The following is a 20,160-nucleotide window of genomic DNA, read 5'->3' as shown; positions in this document are numbered from 1 at the left end:
AGTTCATTATACTTGTACTAAAGTCTACTGAATGTACTGAACACTGGTAATGTGGGAAAACACAGATAAAAAGATGTGTTCTCTTCCCTTAAAACCACAGTGAGACATCACTTCAAGGCCACTGGCATGACTATAATCAAAAGACACATAATGACAAGTGTTGGCAAGATTGTGGTGAAGTTGGAACCTTTATGTTGGTTGTAGGAATGTAAAATTGTAGAGCTGTTTTGGGAAACAATCTAGTTCCTTAAAAAAATTGAACATAGAATTACCACATGACCCAGCAGTTCCACTCTTAGGTATATATACAAAAGAATTGATAACACATGTCCATATAAAAATTTACATGTTAATGTTAAATGGCAACATTATTCATGATAACCAAAAAGTGAAACAACCCACATGTCCATCACCTGATGCATGGATAAACGATTGTGATATATCCATACCCTAGAATATTATTCAGTCATACAAAATAATGAAAAACTGATACATGCTACATCATGATGAACTTCAAAAATATCTTAAGTGAAAGCAGCCAGTCAGAAAGGAACACATTGTATGATTCCATTTATATGAAATGTCCATAATAGCCAATTCCATAGAAGTAGAAAGTAGATTAGTAACCAGGGCTTGGGGAGAGAAGGAAATGGAGAGTGACTGCTAATGGGTAAAGGTGTTCTTTTTAGAGTGATGAAAATGTTCTAAAATTGGATAGTGATGATGGTTGCACAATTTTGTGATTATATTAAAAACACTGAATTGTACACTTCTAAATGTGAAATTTTATATTTAAATTACAGCTTATGAAAAACTTTTACTACCTTAAAAGCTTAGGGAATTACATTAATAAGTGTATGTACATAGAAAACATACCTTTATTTCACACTGAACAGTGAATTCCTGTTAGACAATGAACTCCTTTTTTTTTTTTTTTGAAGGTTTTATTTATTCATTTGGCAGAGAGAGAGAGGGAGAGAGCAAGAGAGCACAAGGAGGGGGAGCTGCACAGGGAGAGGGAGAAGCAGACTCCCCTGCTTAGCAGGGACCCTGATGCAGGGCCTGGTCCCAGGATCCTGAGATCATGACCTGAGCCGAAGGCAGACCTTAACCGAGTGAGCCACCCAGGCGCCCCAAGACCATGAACTCCTGAAACAGGAATAATGTCTAACATCTAGAACAAATCCGAGCACCAGAATGTGCTCAATTTTTTTCCAACATGCTATTATGACAAATTTCAAAAATATAGAAGAGTAGAAAGTGTATTATCCAGTGGACACCCATATACTCATCATCTAGATTCTATACTTAATATTTTGTTAAATTTGCTTTATCACATAGCTGTTCATTCAACTTCTCCATCAGTTCAACCAGTGCTTTTGATGGCTTTCAAAGTAGGTTAGACATCAGTACATTTCACCTCTAGACTTTAGCAGCTTATTGTTAACTAGAGTTTGTATTTTTTAATGGTTCCTTTTATTTTTTTTGAGGGTGTAATTTACAAAGTGAAATGCATAAATCAAGTATACTATTTAAGTTTTGAGAAATGTGTATACCTGTGTGTAGTTAACGTTACGATTCATTCTTGATATTTGACGTCCTATGGGTTTTGGCAAAGTCATAATGACATATGGTCATCATTATGATTTCTCCAGAATATTTTTGCTGCCCTGAAAGTATAATATTTTGGGGATTCATCTGTGTTGTTGCATTTATCAGTAGTTCTTTCCCTTTTATTGCTAGATACATTGTATGAATATACCATAGGTTATTTTTGCCATTTTCCTGTTGATGGATATTTGTGTTGTTTCCAGTTTTGGCTATTATAAATAAAGCTGTCATGGACATTTTTCCACAAGCCTCTTGTAGATCTGTGCTGTACTTTCTCTTGGGTAGATACCTAACAGTGGAAATTTATGTTGAGGTTGTGCTGGATGTGCTGTTTTACATTTCCACAACATTGTAGGAGAGTTCTAGTTGTTCCACATCTTTGCCAGCATTTGGTGTTGTCTTTTTTTTTTTTTTTAAACTCTTTGCCATTCTGATGGATGTGTTGTGGTATCTCCCTGTGGTTTTGATTTGCATTTCATTGATGAGCAGTTATTTTGAAGTTTTTCATGTGGTTATTGACCGTTAATGTATTTACCTTTGTGAAGAGGATTTAACTGTTGGACTATTTTTAAACCTTTGTTGGGTTTCATTACTGATTTTTAAAATTTTTTTAATATATTCTGAATTCAAATAGTATTTTTTTAATATATTCTGAATTCAAATACTATGTCCTATACATGTTTTGGGAATATTTTTTGCTGGCTTGTGACTTGACTAATTCATTTTTTAATAGGTATCTTGAGAAGAGTTTTAAATTTTGATTAAATGTAGATTTCAGATTTTTCCTTTATAACTTATTTGTCCTCCTAGAAGTGACTAGGTTTCTCTACTTTATAAAAGGGAGAAAGCAACTCTATTTGCTTGCAGAATAGTTGAAATTAGTTTTCTCATCTCTCTAAAGCAGGGATCCTTTTATTGTGGGTGTATGGATTCCTTTGGCACTCTGGTCAAGCCTGTGAACCTCTTCGCAGAAGGTTTTAAGGATCTTGATTTTTGGGCGCCTGGGTGGCTCAGTGGGTTAAGCCGCTGCCTTCGGCTCAGGTCATGATCTCAGGGTCCTGGGATCGAGTCCCACATCGGGCTCTCTGCTCAGCAGGGAGCCTGCTTCCTCCTTTCTCTCTCTGCTTGCCTCTCTGTCTACTTGTGATCTCTCTCTGTCAAATAAATAAATAAAATCTTTAAAAAAAAAAAAAGAATCTTGATTTTGATATGCAGTGGTATTCTTTCTTCATGTTACTTGTGTTTGGAATACATTAAGGTTTTTAGGTCTGTGGGTTTATAGTTTTCGTATATATTTAGAAAATTGGTGGGCATTATTTCTTGAACTGTTTTTTAGTTCTCTCTCCTTTGGAGATTGATTACATGTATATTAGGTTTCTTGAAGTTCACCAGAGCTCTCTGATGCTCTTGTTCATTTTTGTTCTCTTTTTTGGTTGTTGAGTTTCTTTTTCTGTTCTTGTTCACTAATCTTCTGTATCTAATCTGCTATTTATCATAGCTAGTTTATATTTCACCTCAGATACTGTATTTTTCATCTCTAGAAGTTTAGTTGTTAAAAAAAACTTGTTTATGCTTTCTTAAATATCTCATTTTATTTATATAACTGTTTTTTTTTTAAAGATTTTATTTATTCATTTGAGAGACAGAGATCACAAGTAGGCAGAGAGGCAGGCAGAGAGAGAGAGGAGAAAGCAGGCTCCCCGAGGAGTGAAGAGCCCGATGTGGGGCTCCATCCCAGGACCCTGGGATCATGACCTGAGCCGAAGGCAGAGGCTTTAACCCACTGAGCCACCCAGGCACCCCAATATATAACTGTTTTAATGTCTGTGTTTACTAATGCTAAACTGTGTCATTCCTAGATCTTTTTGTTTTGACTTTTTTCCTTACCTGTGTTATATATATTTTCTTCTTCGCATGCCTGATAATTTTTAATTTGATGCCAGGCATTGTGAACTTTATCTTGTTAGATGCTGGATATACTTGTATATAGCAAAAAGTTAACAAAAAGTTAAGTTATTAGAAATGATTTAATTCACTTGTCTTGCTTTCAGTGTTTCTTAGTTGGGATCAGAGCCGCCATTAGCTTAAGGCCAGTTTTGTCTTACCACTGACAGTCAGCCTTTTGAGTACTTTCTTGATGAGTAATGAATTAAAGGTTTTTTCCTTTCTGCTGAGATCACAAACTAGTTCCAATTTTATGTAAGTCTTAGAGGTTGTTTTCTTGCCTTTTTTTTTTTTTTTTTTGGTGGTTCTTTCTAGTGGCCTCAGTAGTTTCCTTGCATGAAATTGAGTAATACTTAGCTGAGGCCTGGAGTGGGATGCTCTGCAGATATGACGAGCTCTCTCCGAACAGGTCTTTCGTGTTCAGAGATGAATGAACATGTATTTTGATATTTTGAGATAGCTTCATTACTGATGTTTGAACTGACTTTTGTAGGTTTTGTAGTTAATGGTGATGCAACTGTGATTTATTACTTATATTTAGAATTAAACTATGCAACTGCAATTTGTTACCTACATTCATAACTGAAAGTGCTACATTTTAAATACTTAATATGTATTTTTCCATCAGAATTCACGAATTTCCTGAATTCTATTAAAGGGCCCCAGAAAAGTTGCACTCTTCCAAAGGAAAAGAATATTTTAGGAAATTCAACCCAGAGATTAGGGAGATGCTTTTTTCTTTTCAGGACTCTAATTCATTCTTTCTGCAAGGCAGTGAGCAAAGATTTGAAACTTCAGAAGCATCTTTCATCAAAATCCCTCCTAATTTTTAATTAAGTATAATTATAGTGGCCAATTTTTAGTGATGTTTCTTTTGTTTCACAAGATCAAGCAGTGGATACTTCTTCTGTTTTAATGGTTTAGACAACCGAGGTCAAGAGTCTAGCTCTGTGGACTCAACCTGGTCACTACTGCCTAGGTGGAGGTGACCTGCCTTGTTTTATAACCAAGATGATCATTAATGATGTCCAATTTAAGGTCTTACAGGGGCATTGATAACAGGCTTTATTTATTCCCCAGGAGAAACTGATAAAATGTTTATGGCTAAACAGCAGGATATAAAGAATATACAAAATATTTTTTGGATTTGTAATTTTTATAATTTATTTTGAAGAAAAATGGCTAAAGTTTCTTAGTACTGTATATTAGGTTCTTTAGTTACTACTTATGAAGTCTTTTCCTTCCCACATGAACTAAGGTGAATGGCCACGTTTCATAAACTATACATCTAGGATATTCCAAGAGTCTCCTGCTATAAGGATTTAAAAAGTTACAAAGTAAAAAAAAAAAAAAAAAGTTACAAAGTTTTTCTAGCCAGAAATCTGATTCTGAATGAAGATGATATTTAATGAAGTGTATGTATTATAGATATGTTACTAAAGAGTAGATAGCTTGAATCTGCTGGACACTGCTTATACCATGAATTCTCTAAAAAAGTAATGGTTTTTCTAAATTCCATGATGAGCTTTTTTTTGTTTGTATTGTTGGGGTAATGTTAATGGAGTTTGGTGCCGTTTATCTTTACCAAGATTTTTTTTTTTTTTTTAACATTTTTGACAGAGATCACAAGTAGGCAGAGAGAGAGGAAGGGAAGCAGGCTCCCCGCTGAGTAGAGAGCCTGATGTGGGGCTCGATCCCAGGATCCTGGGATCATGACCTGAGCCGAAGGCAGAGGCTTTAGCCCACTGAGCCATCCAGGCACCCCCATGGTGCCGTTTATCTTTACAAAGGTAGAATGAGTTGGAGAAGGTAGAATGAGTTGGAGTGGTTGGGATCTAAATCCTTTGCCAATTTCTAACCAAATGAAAGTAATTTGCTAAAATGTTTTCATATGTAGAATAGGAAAGTTACTAATATATGTTCCTACTAATAAGAAAGAATCACCAACAATATTTTTTTAGCTTCATATGACAATAATTTTTTAAAATTTTTATTTTATTTGTTTTATTTTTTTTAAAGAGTTTATTTATTTATTTGACAGGCAGAGATCACAAGTAGACAGAGAGGCAGGCAAAGAGAGAGGAGGAGGCAGGCTCCTTGCCGAGCAGAGAGCCCAATGTGGGCCTCGATCCCAGGACCCTGGGATCATGACCTGAGCTGAAGACAGAGGTTTTAACCCACTGAGCCACCCAGGTGCCCCCATATAACAATAATTTTATTATAATAATTACTTTCATCATTAAGAGTAGTTATTTTTGGAGGGGGGGTGCTTTTTTGTCTAGGAGTGCCTGACATTTTTATTGGGTGTATCAGGAAATAACTTTTCTTGAATATTTCTGACATGAATATGTTTCTGAGAAGTCAGTTTTTCAGCACTTTAGCCTTATTTTGGGGAGGAAGTTTTTAATTAGTGGAATGCTAAAGAATGAATTTATGCTTTGTATATAGCAAATATATTTAGAACTATGTTATAAACTATGCCCTATAGAACATTAATTGTGGACTATGAAAGGGGATTAACATAGTACAACATATAGAAACTTGAAAGTAGTGGGGTGCCTGGGTGGCTCAGTCAGTTAAGCGGCTGCCTTTGGCTCAGGTCATGATCCCAGGATCCTCGGATTGAGTTCCATGTCTGGTTTCCTGCTCAGCCGGGAGGCTGCTTCTCACTCTCCTTCTGCTGCTCCCCCTGCCTGCATTTTCTTGCATATGTGCTCTTTCTCTGTCAAGTAAAAAAAAAAAAAAAAAATCAACTTGAATATAATGCTGTATTATTGGTTTCAAATAATAATAACCATTGTATAACTTATTTATATGTGGAAAGAAGGATGTGGGAGAAACATTTTTATAGAATTTACATTCCTAATTTTCCTTTTAGTTAAATCCTCTTGATTTATTTAAAATGACTTTACTTTGATAGGTGCCGAGGATGAAACGAGAATAGATATGCAGTATCCTGCTCAGTACAAAAGCCAAGACCTGTATTCACAGCAAGAGGATGAACAGTCACAGGGATGGGTGTCGTGGGCCTGGTCATTTGTGCCTGCAATTGTGAGTTATGATGATGGTGAGGAAGACTTCCTTGGGAATGATCCTACATCAACTCTGCATCAGCAAAAAGCACAGACTTTGAGGGATCCCATTGTGTCTATAGGATTTTACTGTACAAAGGCAACTGTGACTTTCAAAGTAGGTTTTCTCTTTTTTGCTCTCATATTTCTTTCAACTTTAATGCATAAATTTTGATTTCTGGAAAGGATCTAGTTTAAAGTTTGTTTTACACTTAGTAGATGTAAGATAGTCTAGCAATCTTTATTTCATAAAATTGTGTTCCTTCATCTAACTCTGAATTTTGATCTTTTTCTATCTCTTTAAGCCTTTTCTACTTTATTATTATTATTAATTTTTATCAGTTTCATAGAAGATTTCTCTTCCCACTGAATCTTCAAATTGGCAAATAAAGATGCCTTTATATTTCCATTAAAAATGAATTACAATAAAACCTCTCCCTTGAATTCATATATACTTCTACTTACTGTTTGATCTCTGGCTCTTTCATTACAAAATTTCTTTAAAGCACATAAAATTTCACTCTTTCCTCACCTTTTACTCTTTGAGATAGTCTTATTTCTTTTCTACATCCTCATTTAACTTGGGTTTTCAGTAATGTTTCACATACTTAGACTACTTTCTCCATTAATAAATACATGTAAAGTGTATAGTCAAAAGAGACTATATAATAGGTATTTTCCAGTTAAAGAATAGTAGAGCGAACACTTTAATTTTTTAATATTAAGTTTTTAATTCCAGTTAGTTAACATACGGTGTTATATTAGTTTCAGGTGTACAGTAGAGTGATTCAGCCCTTGCATACATCACTCAGTGCTCGTCACAAGTCCCCTTCATAATCCCCATCATCTTTCTCACCCATCTTTTCACCACCTCCCCTCTGGTAACCATCAGTTTGTTCTACATAGTTAAGAGTCTATATATTGGTTTGTCTCTCTCTTTTTCTCCCCCTTTGTTTGCTTGTTTACTCATATGTTGCTTAAAATCCACGTGAGTAAAATCTCTGACTGGCTTATTTTACTTAGCATTATACCCTCTAGTTCTGTTCATGTCATTGCAAATGGCACGATTTCAATCTTTTTTATGGCTAAACATTCCATTGCACGCGCGCGCGCACACACACACACACACACATACACACACATCTTCTTGAGCTGCTTCCATAATTTAACTATTGTAAATAATGCTGCAATAAGCATAGAAATGCATGTATCCCTTTGAATTGGGAGCACCCTTTTATTTTAAGAAATATAAAATTATTAGTACTTTGGCACCCCTTGTGTGTTCTTGGATCATATATTGTCTTATTTCCCCCTCAGTTATAGCCCAAACTTAATTTTTAGTATTTATTTCTTGGCTTTTTATTGATAATATTATCACACATGTCATATCCTTGAATAGTATCTAATTCATTCAATAAATACTACTGTCTTCTATGTGCCAGACCCCATTTTGTCTTTAAGGATACCCAGTGAACAGATGAGATAGATATCTCTTAAAATATAAATTGTTATTATAAGCAAGTAAGCTACTTAGTATACCCATTTATGATAAGGGTTAAGTAGAAAAATAAAGAGGGAAGTGGAATAGTGAATGTGTCCATTGGATAGGAAGGTATTAAAGAATTTACAATTGGGTGATCAGGGAAGGCCTTAATAGGAAGGGGAACCTTTAAGCAAAGACTCATGAAAGAAAAAGCTGTGTATATACATAGGAATGAAATTCTAAGAATAGCAAATGTGAAGACCTCAAAAGTTGAAGGAATATTAAGGAAGCCAGTGGGGCCAGAACAGAGTGGGCTAAAACGAGAATAGTATAAAATCAGGTCAGAGAGGAGATGGAATTGGGGAGAGATCCATAAATTGTAAAACTGTGTAGGTCATTTTAGGTTAGGGACTTTGTCATTAATCCTGGGTGAGATAAGAAGTTCTTGGACAATTTTTAGCATAGTAGTTACAGGATGATCTGAGTTATGTTTTGAACTGCATCACTCTGGTTGCTGTGTTAAGAATAGATTGTAGGGAGCAAAAGCAGAAATAAGATCAGACTAGAGAGGATTTTGCAAGCAGGAGATAATGATTGCCAGACTAGGATGATAGCAAGGGGAGGTGGTGAAATGTGGCTGGATTTTGGATGTATTTTGAAGGTCAAGAGGACAGAACTTCATGATAGATTTTATTGTGAGAAATAAATGAAGATGATCCAAGGATGGTTCCTGAGCAACTAGAAGAATTGAGGATGGATTTTTTGACATGAGGAGGACTGTGAGAGAGATGAAATCAGGAGTTTGGTTTTAAACAAGTTTAAGTGCCCACTGTATATTGAAGTACAGCTGTTGGGTTGGATTAATGAATCTAGAGTTCAGATTAGAAGTTTGGCCTGGGTATATAAGGGAGACCGAGGATTTTATTAAGATCGGAACCAGCATATCTATATGTCTAAAAAGGAGAGGTTCTGGGGACAAGTTTTGGGGCACTGTGATATTAATTATTTGGAAAGAAAAGGCAGAAATAGCGTGGGAAACTGAAAATAAGTTAGGCAGAAAACCAAGAGTGTCTATCTGGAAGCTGAATGCCATAAATGTTTTAAAGTTGACAATAGTAGGTCATTTGTGAGAATGGATTATTGGATTTGGCATTGTGGGAATTCTTGGTGATCTTGATGGGAACAGTGATTTGACAGTGGTGGAATCTTCGGTGGAGTTGGTTAAAAGCAAATGGGAACCTGGTGGAAATTTAAAATGGTGCAGTCGCTGTGAAAAACAGTTTGGTGGTTCCTCAAAACATTAAACTTAAAATCATATGACCCAGCAGTTCCACTTGTAGGTGCATACTCAAAACAATTAAACTTCACTCAAATAGATGTACATGAATGTTCATAAAATGAACACATGTGATATGAACAAAATATGAAATAAATATGAACAAAAATATTCATATTTACGATGGCCAAAGAATTGAAACAGCTTGGGGCACCTGGCTGGCTCAGTTGGTAGAGCATGGGACTCTTGACTCTTGAGCTCCACATTGGGTGTAGAGCTTACTTGGACAAACAAAAACCCTTTAAAAAAAAAAACAACAGAACAACAACAATCCAAATGTCCGTTAGTGGATGAAAGAATAATAATGATAGCCTTTTCAGAAAATTGTTGATATTCTTTTTTGGTAGTACACCAAACTCAGTCGGTGGTAATTTTTAAAAAGACTACTTGTATCTCCAACTCTAGCCAATTGCCAGTATATATTCAACAAATGAATCCTCCATCCTTCTGCCTATCTCCTCATCTGCTTGCCGTCTTCCAAAATTTTGGGATCCTCTTTAGGATTTTATTTCTTCCATTTTATTTGTCTTTGTTGGATTATTATAGAGCCATTTTTCTAAAGGGGTCCAGCCTGTGAAGTAGTATTCTAGGTATTATTCCAGGTAACTTGTTAGGTACTGGAAATGTAGCATGTAGCACAGGAAAGAAAAAATCAAGTTTTTGTTCTCATGGTTTTTTTAATTTGGCTTGGATTGCTTAACTACTTGAAATAAATTTTTTAAATCAGTGGTAAAGGTATACAATTTATAACAACACCAGACAGTAGATTAAAAATATTTTAAATTAAGTAAATAGTCTTTAAAGACTTTTCTAATTAAAATCATCAAGTATTTCCTAATATGACAAACCCTGAAAGATGTAGAAAATGAGTTTTAGCAAAAGTTGAGCTTGATTGATTTAAATGATTTTTTTGGTAATAAAGTTGGAGCAAAAATGATAAAAATTCATTAGCTGTGCTATTTTACATTTCTGAATTTTTCTATGGAACCAATTATTTTTTATTATAAATTTCATAATTGAAATTCATGGATCTAGCTTTGGTGAAAAGAATTATCAGTCTGTAAAATTAAAAATAAAACAAATCTTTAAAATATATAATAGAGGGGAGCCTGGTTGGCTCAGTGGGTTAAAGCCTCTGCCTTCAGCTCAGGTCATGATCCCAGGGTCCTGGGATCAAGGCCTGCATTGGGCTCTCTGCTCAGCAAGGAGCCTGCTTCCCTTCCTCTCTCTCTGTGGGTCTCTCTGCCTACTTGTGATCTCTGTCTGTCAAATAAATAAATAAAATGTTTTAAAAAAATAAAATATATAATAGAAAAACTGGGGTGTCTGGATGTCAAGGTTGGTTGAGCATCTCACTTCTGGTTTTGGTTCAGGTCATGATTTCAGGGTCTTGGGGTGGAGCCCTGTGTTGGGTTCCACACTCAGTGTTGGAGTCTGCTTGAGATTCTCTCTCCCTCTCCCTTGGCCCCTCCCACTTATGCTGTCTCTCTCTCTCAAATCTTTAAAAAAAAAATGTGTGTGTATGTGTGTGTGTGTGTGTGTGTACACACACACACACACACACACACATATAGCCAACCATTGCCAACTAATATTACATGTATTGTCAATTTTATTTTTTAAATTTATTAAAAAAATTTTTTTCATGATACTGTCTCTGCATTTAATAGACGTTTTTGGCAATAATGATTTTAATTGTATTAATTAGGAGTATATTCAAATTTAAGTTCTAAAAGATATAAACATCTTAGTAACAGCAGCATGAATTAACATTTTCTTGAGAACTTAAATTATACTTACGAGTTTTCTTGGTGTAATTTTGTTTGAGTGTAGTTGATATACAATGTTACATTAGTTTCAGCTGTACAACATAGTGATTCCATATTTCTATACCTTATGGTATGCTCACCACAAGTGTAGTTACCATCTGGCACCATACAACACTATTATAATGTCATTGACTATATTCCCTATGCTGTCTGTGCCTTTTATATTCCCATGACTTGTTCATTCCATAATGGAAGCCAATATATCCTATACTTACTCATCCATTTTGCCCGTCCCTCTACACTCTTCCCCTCTTAAAACCATCAGTTTGTTGTCTATATTTATTGGTTTGATGATTCTTTTTTGTTGGTTTTTTTCATTTGTTTTGTTTTGTAGATTCCACATAAGAGTTAAATCACATGGTATATTGCCAGTTTTAGTTGATCCAAAAGAAGTTATTTTTAATCTAATTTTGTGAGGGAATTTAAGGATTGTTAGTAAAGTTCTGTCTTTTCTGGTGACTTTTGCATGTTTTTGTTCAGTTTAAAATTCTGGTATATATCTGCTCATTGATGAGAATTGTATTAAACTGATTCAGAATAGTTTGTATTTATATATAAAATTTTTATAGACTTTTAGAGCAGTACTTGTCATTAGTTAATACATCTTTTAAAAAATTTAGAACATTTATGTTTCTAAAGTTTGTCTAAGTGAAATATGTTGAGATTTAGGAGGAAAACATTAGAATTCATTGTTCAGCTTGGATTCAAAGAATGTATGGAATTAATTTGTGGTTCATATTTTGGTCAGAAAATAAGGTCATGTTTCTACATTAGCATTCTGAACAGTTGATATCAATCCAACAAAAATCATGCCAAATTAAATGTAGCATTTAAAAAATCATGTTGAAGATTGTTCTTGTAATGTTTGAGTCCTTTTAATCAATTAATTGCTTTTTCTGTACAATAATTGTAGACAGCTGAAGGGTGATCAAGTTTAAAATACTGAATTTTACTTGAGCATTTTATAGAATTATACTTTAAAATAACAACATTGTATATACCAGTTCTAGAAGCATCTAAAAATAAGGGCTTGTATATTAACTTTTTGTTACAAAAAATGAAAATAATTAGTTGATTTTAAGCATAAGTAAGTTATCATGCTTAAAATTAAAACTTTCTGGTTTAATAAGTTCTATTTGACTTAAGTTAAATGCTGTTATTTTTTAAATGTGATTTTTGACTTTGCCTTAATGTTTGAATAATACATCCATTTCACAAGAGTAAGGAAGGGTCTCATTAGTAAACATGGGCAGAATATCTTTGAAAAAATAAATACTTTGGATCAGTTTTAGGTTTACAGAAAACTGGCAACGTACAGAGAGTTCACATAGATTCCTTACTCAGTTTCTCCATTGTTAACATCTTATACTATCATAGTACATGTATCAAAACTAGGAAGCCAACACCGGTGCATTTTTGTTAAATTCCAGACTTTAACTGAATTTCATAATGTTGTTTTCTGTAATATGATCCAAACCAGGATACCACATTGCATTTAGAAAAGTATGTCTTAAAAAATAATTTATCTAATTTTTTCTAGATACATACAAGTAATGTGTTGTAAGCTTGAGGGGTGCAAGGGGTGTTGCTGTGGTTGTTGTTTTGGCAGCATCTAGATTAGTACTTGTTATGTAGCTGTCACTCATTAAGTATTTGCATGATCGAATGAGTCTGAGACACATACTTTTTTTTTCCACCTATTTTTTTTTATTAAATATTTTTATTTTTTTATAAACATAAAATGTATTTTTATCCCCAGGGGTACAGGTCTGTGAATCGCCAGGTTTACACACTTCACAGTGAGACACATACTTTGAGAGTAAAAACTTTGAGAGTAAAAACCCATGAACCTACTTCCCTCATAGAGCTAGATGAAGTTTTGTTAAATTTATTTGTGGGTATTGTGTTGTGTTTTGTTTTGTTTTGTCTTAGTTTTCTTTCTGATGAAAAATTTGGGAAAAATTTTGGAAATGATTGAACTAACTCTGGTTGAATTTGTATGGTATATAAAATGAATAGAGGTTAAAACATATGTAAATTTTTGGCAGAATATATGAACTATATGAATTTTGGCAGAATATATGAATATATGAGACTGTTATAGCTACATAGCTTTTACCTTTTTAAGCAATATAGATATGATACAAGGATGTTAAATAAAAATATGATGGTATTTAAATTCTCTATTTGAACTTACACTAGAATATTCAACCTTTATACCATGGATAATCTGTTACAGCTGTTTTTGTTGCACCTGTTTTCCTGCTTAATAATTAAATTTCCTGAATCTTAAAATTGGCCCTGTTTCCATCAATTCATCACAGTAATGACAGTTTATTGCTATCTAATACTAAATTCACTTTATTGTTTCTTATTTCACTTATTCACTAATTTCACTTACTTATTGTTTCTTAGCTCACTGAAATGCAAGCTGAGAGTAGTTATTATAGCCCTCAGAAAGTAAAATCCAGAGAAGTATTGTGTTGGGAACAAGAAGGAACTACAGTTGAGGTAATCTTTCAATATTGAACATATATATTTAAAACTTTTTTGAATGGCCTTTATGTTAATATTTAATAAATGCAGGCTTTTATCATAGTGGTGTGTTTTAAAATATATTCACGTTTTTTTCTATTTTAGTCATCAGTAGTATTGGGTTGAAATAATTATTACTTTAACAGATTCTACTATAACATGCAACATGAATTCTTTCATTTTTACATTTAACTTGTGTGAGCTCCTATGTATGTGTGGATTAATGTTCATAAGGTGCCAGTCATTGAGGATACAGAGATAAGTAAGATGTTTCTTAATTTAGTAGGGTTTATGATCTGAGGAGAATAAATTTGGAAAGTCCACAATCCTAAAGAAGTTTCTACTAATTCAGTAATTCTACAGGGAAAGCCTGTAACTTTTTTGAGCCTGTAACATTTTTATGAAAATCAGATTCTTAGTTCTAATGTTTCCTTCCCTCTTACAGGCCCTTATGATGGGAGAGCCTTTCTTTGATTGCCAGATTGGTTTTGTCGGTTGCAGAGCGTTGTGCCTTAAAGGAATTATGGGTGTTAAAGATTTTGAAGAGAATATGAATAGAAGTGAAACTGTAAGTCAAATTCACCCCTTTTCCCCCTTTTTTGGATAGAATACAGGGATAATGAAGTGCTTATTGAAGTGTTTAACCATACCAAAAAATCTGTTAGACTGCATATATCTTTGGCTTAAGAGAGGAACTTTACTGTTTTCCCCTGTAAGAAATTATAGAGCTCAGGGGAATTTAGAAAGTTGGTAGCACTTAACACCTGGACAGTAGTTCCAAATAATTTCCAATTCATAAATGTTTCTTCTTTCTTGTTTATGGCAGCTACTTGTAGTCCCTTTTTGGTTTGTTAAAATGTTCTTTGCCAAGATAGGCAGTGAAAATGGAGACAGCATTCCTTGTCTTTTTACAGGATTTAAAGTTGTAGTGATTTCTATTGACTACTGAATGGTGTTATAAAACCAAGGTTTTATTTTCTTTTACAGTTCAATGATTTTTCCTCCTGTTTAGAAATTTTGTATTTATTTTCAGGAAGCCTGTTTCTTTATTTGTGGTGAAAATTTGAGTATGAAAGGGTTGACATATCTTACAAATTCATTGTTTGATTACCGAAGCCCAGAAAATAATGGTACTCGCGCTGAATTTATCTTGGATGCAGCTCATCATAAGGTCAGAGAATATATATTTGAGCCACTTTCTAGGCTGTGTTTAGGTGGACATTTTGTGTGAATACTTGTAATTGCCATTTTTCTTCTCAAGTAATACATTTGAATGCTAGTTGTTTATTGAAGCATTTAGAATATTTTTGTCCTGCTTCTACATCTAGAGAAGTTTGATGCGTACACAAAGGTCTCTACTTCTGGATACTGTATAGTCAGTTAGTTTGTTTATCCGTTCCCAACTGTTAAAATAGTCATGGGGGAAACTTGTAGAATGATCTTTTAATTGCAGTTACTTTTGGATATGGGATTAATGGGAAGAGATGAATTTCACATTTTACTATGTATGTGTCTTACTGTTATTTGAATTTTACATGTAAAATTAATGTACTTTTAGGGAATAAATTTAGAAATTCAAAAAAGGTTACCTGAAGATTAGTATAAAAGAATAAATAATACATATTTTAATGCTTTTTACTACATTTACTTTTGTAAAGAATTTAATTTTAATTTGCATATTTCCATATCTTTTAAATATTTTAGGTATATCTTTAGTATTTGAGTTTCATATAAGCATACTGGAATATGTAAGGTTTAAATGTATTTAAGAGTATACATTGGACAGTTTTGTGATGGTCACGGTTGTACTATCCTATTCCATTATAGGTATTCATTAACTAGACATTACTGATAAAGTGGTCAAAATGTCTAGTAGAATTATGGATGCTTTCTTGTGTTGTCTTTAGTAGAGTTAACATTAACTTTCTTAGAAATGAATTCTTTGGATAGCCTCTGTTCTTTTGTTTTGGTAATCCTTTTAGTTGATATTTGAGTTCTGTATAAAGATGTATGTTTGATTCTTGACTTAACAGGTTTTAAACTCAGTCTCCTTGATACAATGTGTGTTCTGTTTGTTTTCCTTTGTGCCGGCAGGAGACATACACTGAGATAGCTGGAATGCAAAGGTTTGGGGCTTTTTACATGGATTACCTGTATATAATGGAGAACATCAGTGGCAAAGGTACTAGTTTCTTTCCTTTATGTTTGCTTTTCCTTGAACAACAGAAACAAAAGACTGTTCAGGATCAGTTGGTCCTTGACCGGCTGTAATCTGTTACATCAGCTTTGCCTTCTGTTACTTTGGAGAATGGTGTAATTATAATAGCATGTTATAATTTTCTTAGACACTTAGATTCTTAGTCCTTTCTTTGTGTAGTTGATTGAAAAGACATTTTATATAACCAACCAGATTTAGTTCTGTTATGTACCAAATATTAAAATTTTGATACATCAGATTTCATGTTGCATTAAGTTGTCAAAAAGCATAAACATTTCTCTTTCTGTATTAAATACATTTCAAAGGTTATGTAGATCTTTTTATTAAAAAAACTGTTGTTTCAAGCAGAATAGTGGAAATAAATTCTTTTGGAGATTATGAATATAGTCTTATATGTTTTATAAGCAATCATGTTTTTAAAAAATTTTATTGATACTTTACATGTTCATCAGTATACTCTGTTGTGCTTATTCTCATCTTTTTTCATATTGGAACCTTATGAAAATAGGTTTATCCTTTTTTGTTAATTTTTCATATATTAATGATTTTTATGTGTTAGGTGATGAGTTTGATATAGTGAATGCTAAGAAGACCAAAGCATTTTTTAGGAGACTAATAGGTAGTGTTTATACACTTAAGTAAATGATTATAATATAGCACATTAAGAACAATAATTAAAGTGGAGAGCTAGAGAGGTCTAGGTCAGAAAGTGACTATTTTTATGGGTTGGGTTAAAGACTACACAAAGGAGTTGATCATGAAAAATCATTAACTTTTGTTAGATGAAAACAGAAGGAGAGAGCAGTAACTTTCTGCTTCCTCCTTTTGTAATAGATTTCTACATGATGGTATTCTCATTGATCAAACCTTGGGTTTACTTCTTTCCCTAAACTCTTTGCTGAGGTTCTCTCATTCTTTTCCATTGATTTGGTACCTTTTATATGTTGTTGATGCACATATTTATAATTTTAGTCCAGATTTCCTTCATTTAGAATTAAATATCCATTGCATATTTGGTATTTTTACTTCTTTATGTGTCTCACAGATATTTCAAAACTGAATGTGTTCAAATAGAAATATTAAAATCCTTATGACTGTCCACTGCCTTTTGCTTTTCCCTTAGTTTCAATATTCTTGTCTTGGAAAATTGTTCTTCTGTGTTCTGGTTGCTCAAGCTAGAAACCTAGTAATCATTGTGACACACTTCTCTCCTAGCCTCTAGTCCATCAACACATTTTTGTCACATTTCATCTACAGATGGTCAGTGACTTCTCGTAAACTCCACTGTTACTACTCTCTTCTGATCTGTTGTCCTCTCTACATTTTAATAGCTTTTTACTGTTGTCTGTCTCCCCACGCTTTCAGATTAGTTAATTCTGTGCTTCAAACACTCACTCACTGACTTTGCATTGCTTTATTTAAAAATAATGTTTAAATTGTGTACCAGATTTTGGTCTTGAGTTACTTGGAGGATAGTGATAACCACTAAGGAAGATAGATACAAGTAGGATTTTTGGAGGAAAAGTTGTGTTTGGAGGTACCTGTGGACATTGAGGTGGAGATATTCAATAACCAATTATATATAGGAAAGGGTAACTAAGAACTTCATAAATTGTTATAGTGTCGTAGTTACCAAATATAGGATGGTAAGTTTCTTCTGGTTCAGTATGAAGTCTTCTGCATGTGTTATGGATTCCATATCTTGTGAGGAGGTGGAATATCAAGTAGTTGTCCTTCAGGGGAAGGAAAAAGCACTAAAAATTTATTATGTGCATATGTTGCTTCTACACTTTCTAAAAGATAGAAGCATAGTTTATATTTGCTTATATATATTCAGTGTGAGAAACTGGTAATTGGTTAACCTTTAAATTTTTCATATTTTTCATTTCCAAGAATAGGATACAATGTTACAAATATTTTAGTCCTTAACTTTTTTTCCAACAACTATTAGATTATAACATACAAACCGGAAATTTCTATATGTTTATATATGGAATAACAAAGAATTATAATGGAAATACCTGTGTGTAATAAATTTAAATTATTTTTTGTCTGTGGTCCTGAGACCAAAGACTAAACTGAAATCCTTTGTTTGAAATTATAGAAAAGTAATTTTGAAAAATAACTTTTGAAAAAGTTATTAGCAAGTGTGGATAAGGGGCACCTAGGTGGCTCAGTTGGTTAAGCATCTGCCTTTGGGTTAGGTCATGATCTCAGGGTCCTGGGATCGAGCCCCGCATCAGGCTCCCTGCTCAGCGGGGAGTCTGTTCTCCCTCTCCTTCTGATCTTCCTCCCTGCTTATGCTCTCTCTGTGTCTCAAATAAATAAATAAATTCTTAAAAAAGAAAAAAGCATGGATACAGAACTTTTGTGTTTAAATGGGCCTTCCTAGATTCTAAAGGTATTAGTGCTGGGAAGCCTTACTTGCCTATTTCTGTTTGAATAAATAAAGTGGCTTAAGAATTAGAAATTACCAAACTGAAGAGTCCAAGGTGATGGAGGAGTAGGAGACTGTAGTTTTGTCTAGTCCCAGGAGTTCAGCTTAGATAGCTTTGAAATCATTCTGAACACCTGCAAACATAACTGGAGATCTAAGAAAAGAATAGCAGCACCTCTACAAATATAAAAGCAAACACTTTCTGCAAGAATGACAAGATGGAAAAACCACCTCAGAAAAGAGGACAAGAGGGACCACTGACTGCCAGGGACCTAATCAGTATAGGTATAAGCAAGATGTTGGAACTAGAGTTCAGAATAACAGTGATAAAGATAACTAGCTGGGCTTGAAAAAAGCATAGAAAACACTAGAGAATCCCTTTGGGAGAAATAAAAGAACTAAAATCTAATCAAGTTGAAATCAGAAAGGCTGTCAATAAGATGCAATAAAAAATTGGAAGCTTGAACTCCAGTTCTGAGGCAGAAGAGAGAATGGGTGATATAGAAGACTAAATGATGGAGAATGAAGAAGCGGAGAGGAACACCTGGGTGGCTCAGTCAGTTAAATATCTACCTTCAGCCCAGGTCATAATCCCAGGGTTCTGGGATCAAGTTCTGTATCAGGGTCCTTGTTCAACATGGATCCTGCTTCTCCCTCTGCTTGCTGCTCACCCTACTTGTGTGCTCTGTCGTTCTTTCTGACAACTAAATGTATAAAATCTTTTAAAAAAAAATAAGTTGAAGAAAGAGAAAGAAACAACTACTGGATCATGAAGGGAGAATTCAAGAGACAAGTGATACCAGAAAGTGAAACAATAGAGTAATCGGGATCCAGAAGATGAGGAAAGAGAGAGTAGGGTAGAAGGTATATTGGAGCAAATCATAGTGGAGAACTCCCTAACTGGGGGAAGGAAACAGGCATTCAAGTCCAGGAGGCACAGAGAACCCCTCTCAAAATCAACAAAAATAGATCAACACCTCAATATATAATAGTGAAACTTGCAAATCTCAGAGACAAAGAGAAAATCCTGAAAGCAGCTCGGGACAAGAAGTCCGTAACCTACAAGAGTAGAAACATTAGACTGGCAGCAGACCTCTCCTCAGAGACTTGGCAGGCCAGAAAGGACTGACATGATATATTCAGGATGCTAAATGAGAAAAATATGCAGCCAAGTACACTTTATCCAGCGTGGGTGTCATCAAAATAGAAGGAGAGATAAAAAGCTTCCAGGACAAACAAACTAAAATAATTTATGATAACTAAACCAGCCCTGAAAGAAATATTAAAGGGGATCCTTTAAGTGATCAGAGAGTCCAAAAGTAACATAGACCAGAAAGGAACAGAGACAATATACAAAACAGTGACTTTATAGAATACAGTGGCACTAACTTCCCATCAGTAGTTACTCTGAATGTGAATGGACTAAATGCCCCAATCAAAAGACACAGGGTGTCACATTGGATAAAAAAGCAAGGCCCATCATACACTATCTGGAAAAGACTCATTTTAGACCCAAATACACCTCCAGATTGAAAGTGAAGGGGTGGAAAACCATTTATCATGCTAATGGACATCAAAATAAAGCTGGGATGGCAATCCTTATATCAGACAAATTAGATTTTGAACAAAAGACTAATAAAAGATGAGGGACACTGTATCATAATTAAAGGGTCTATCCAATAAGATCTAACAATTG

The 20,160-nt window shown here is 34.1% G+C and overlaps 1 protein-coding gene across 6 annotated transcripts in view; it reads left to right on the top strand.

Moving 5' to 3' along the window:
* Window positions 1–20,160, top strand: part of VPS13B (vacuolar protein sorting 13 homolog B) — a 763,452-nt gene that overhangs the window by 74,398 nt on the left and 668,894 nt on the right. For all 6 annotated transcript variants that reach the window (XM_047723595.1, XM_047723597.1, XM_047723594.1 and 3 more), the window contains 5 exons: window positions 6,476–6,744; window positions 13,690–13,785; window positions 14,255–14,377; window positions 14,843–14,980; window positions 15,904–15,991. In XM_047723595.1, coding sequence (XP_047579551.1) covers window positions 6,476–6,744; window positions 13,690–13,785; window positions 14,255–14,377; window positions 14,843–14,980; window positions 15,904–15,991 — 714 coding nt within the window. The remainder of the gene's footprint in view (window positions 1–6,475; window positions 6,745–13,689; window positions 13,786–14,254; window positions 14,378–14,842; window positions 14,981–15,903; window positions 15,992–20,160) is intronic.

The sequence above is a fragment of the Lutra lutra genome, chromosome 4 (genome assembly GCF_902655055.1).
Source record: "Lutra lutra chromosome 4, mLutLut1.2, whole genome shotgun sequence".
In the NCBI taxonomy this organism is placed as follows: Eukaryota; Metazoa; Chordata; class Mammalia; order Carnivora; family Mustelidae; genus Lutra; species Lutra lutra.
The sequence above is the reverse complement of the archived record's forward strand: the minus strand, read 5'-3'. Positions and strand labels throughout refer to the sequence as shown.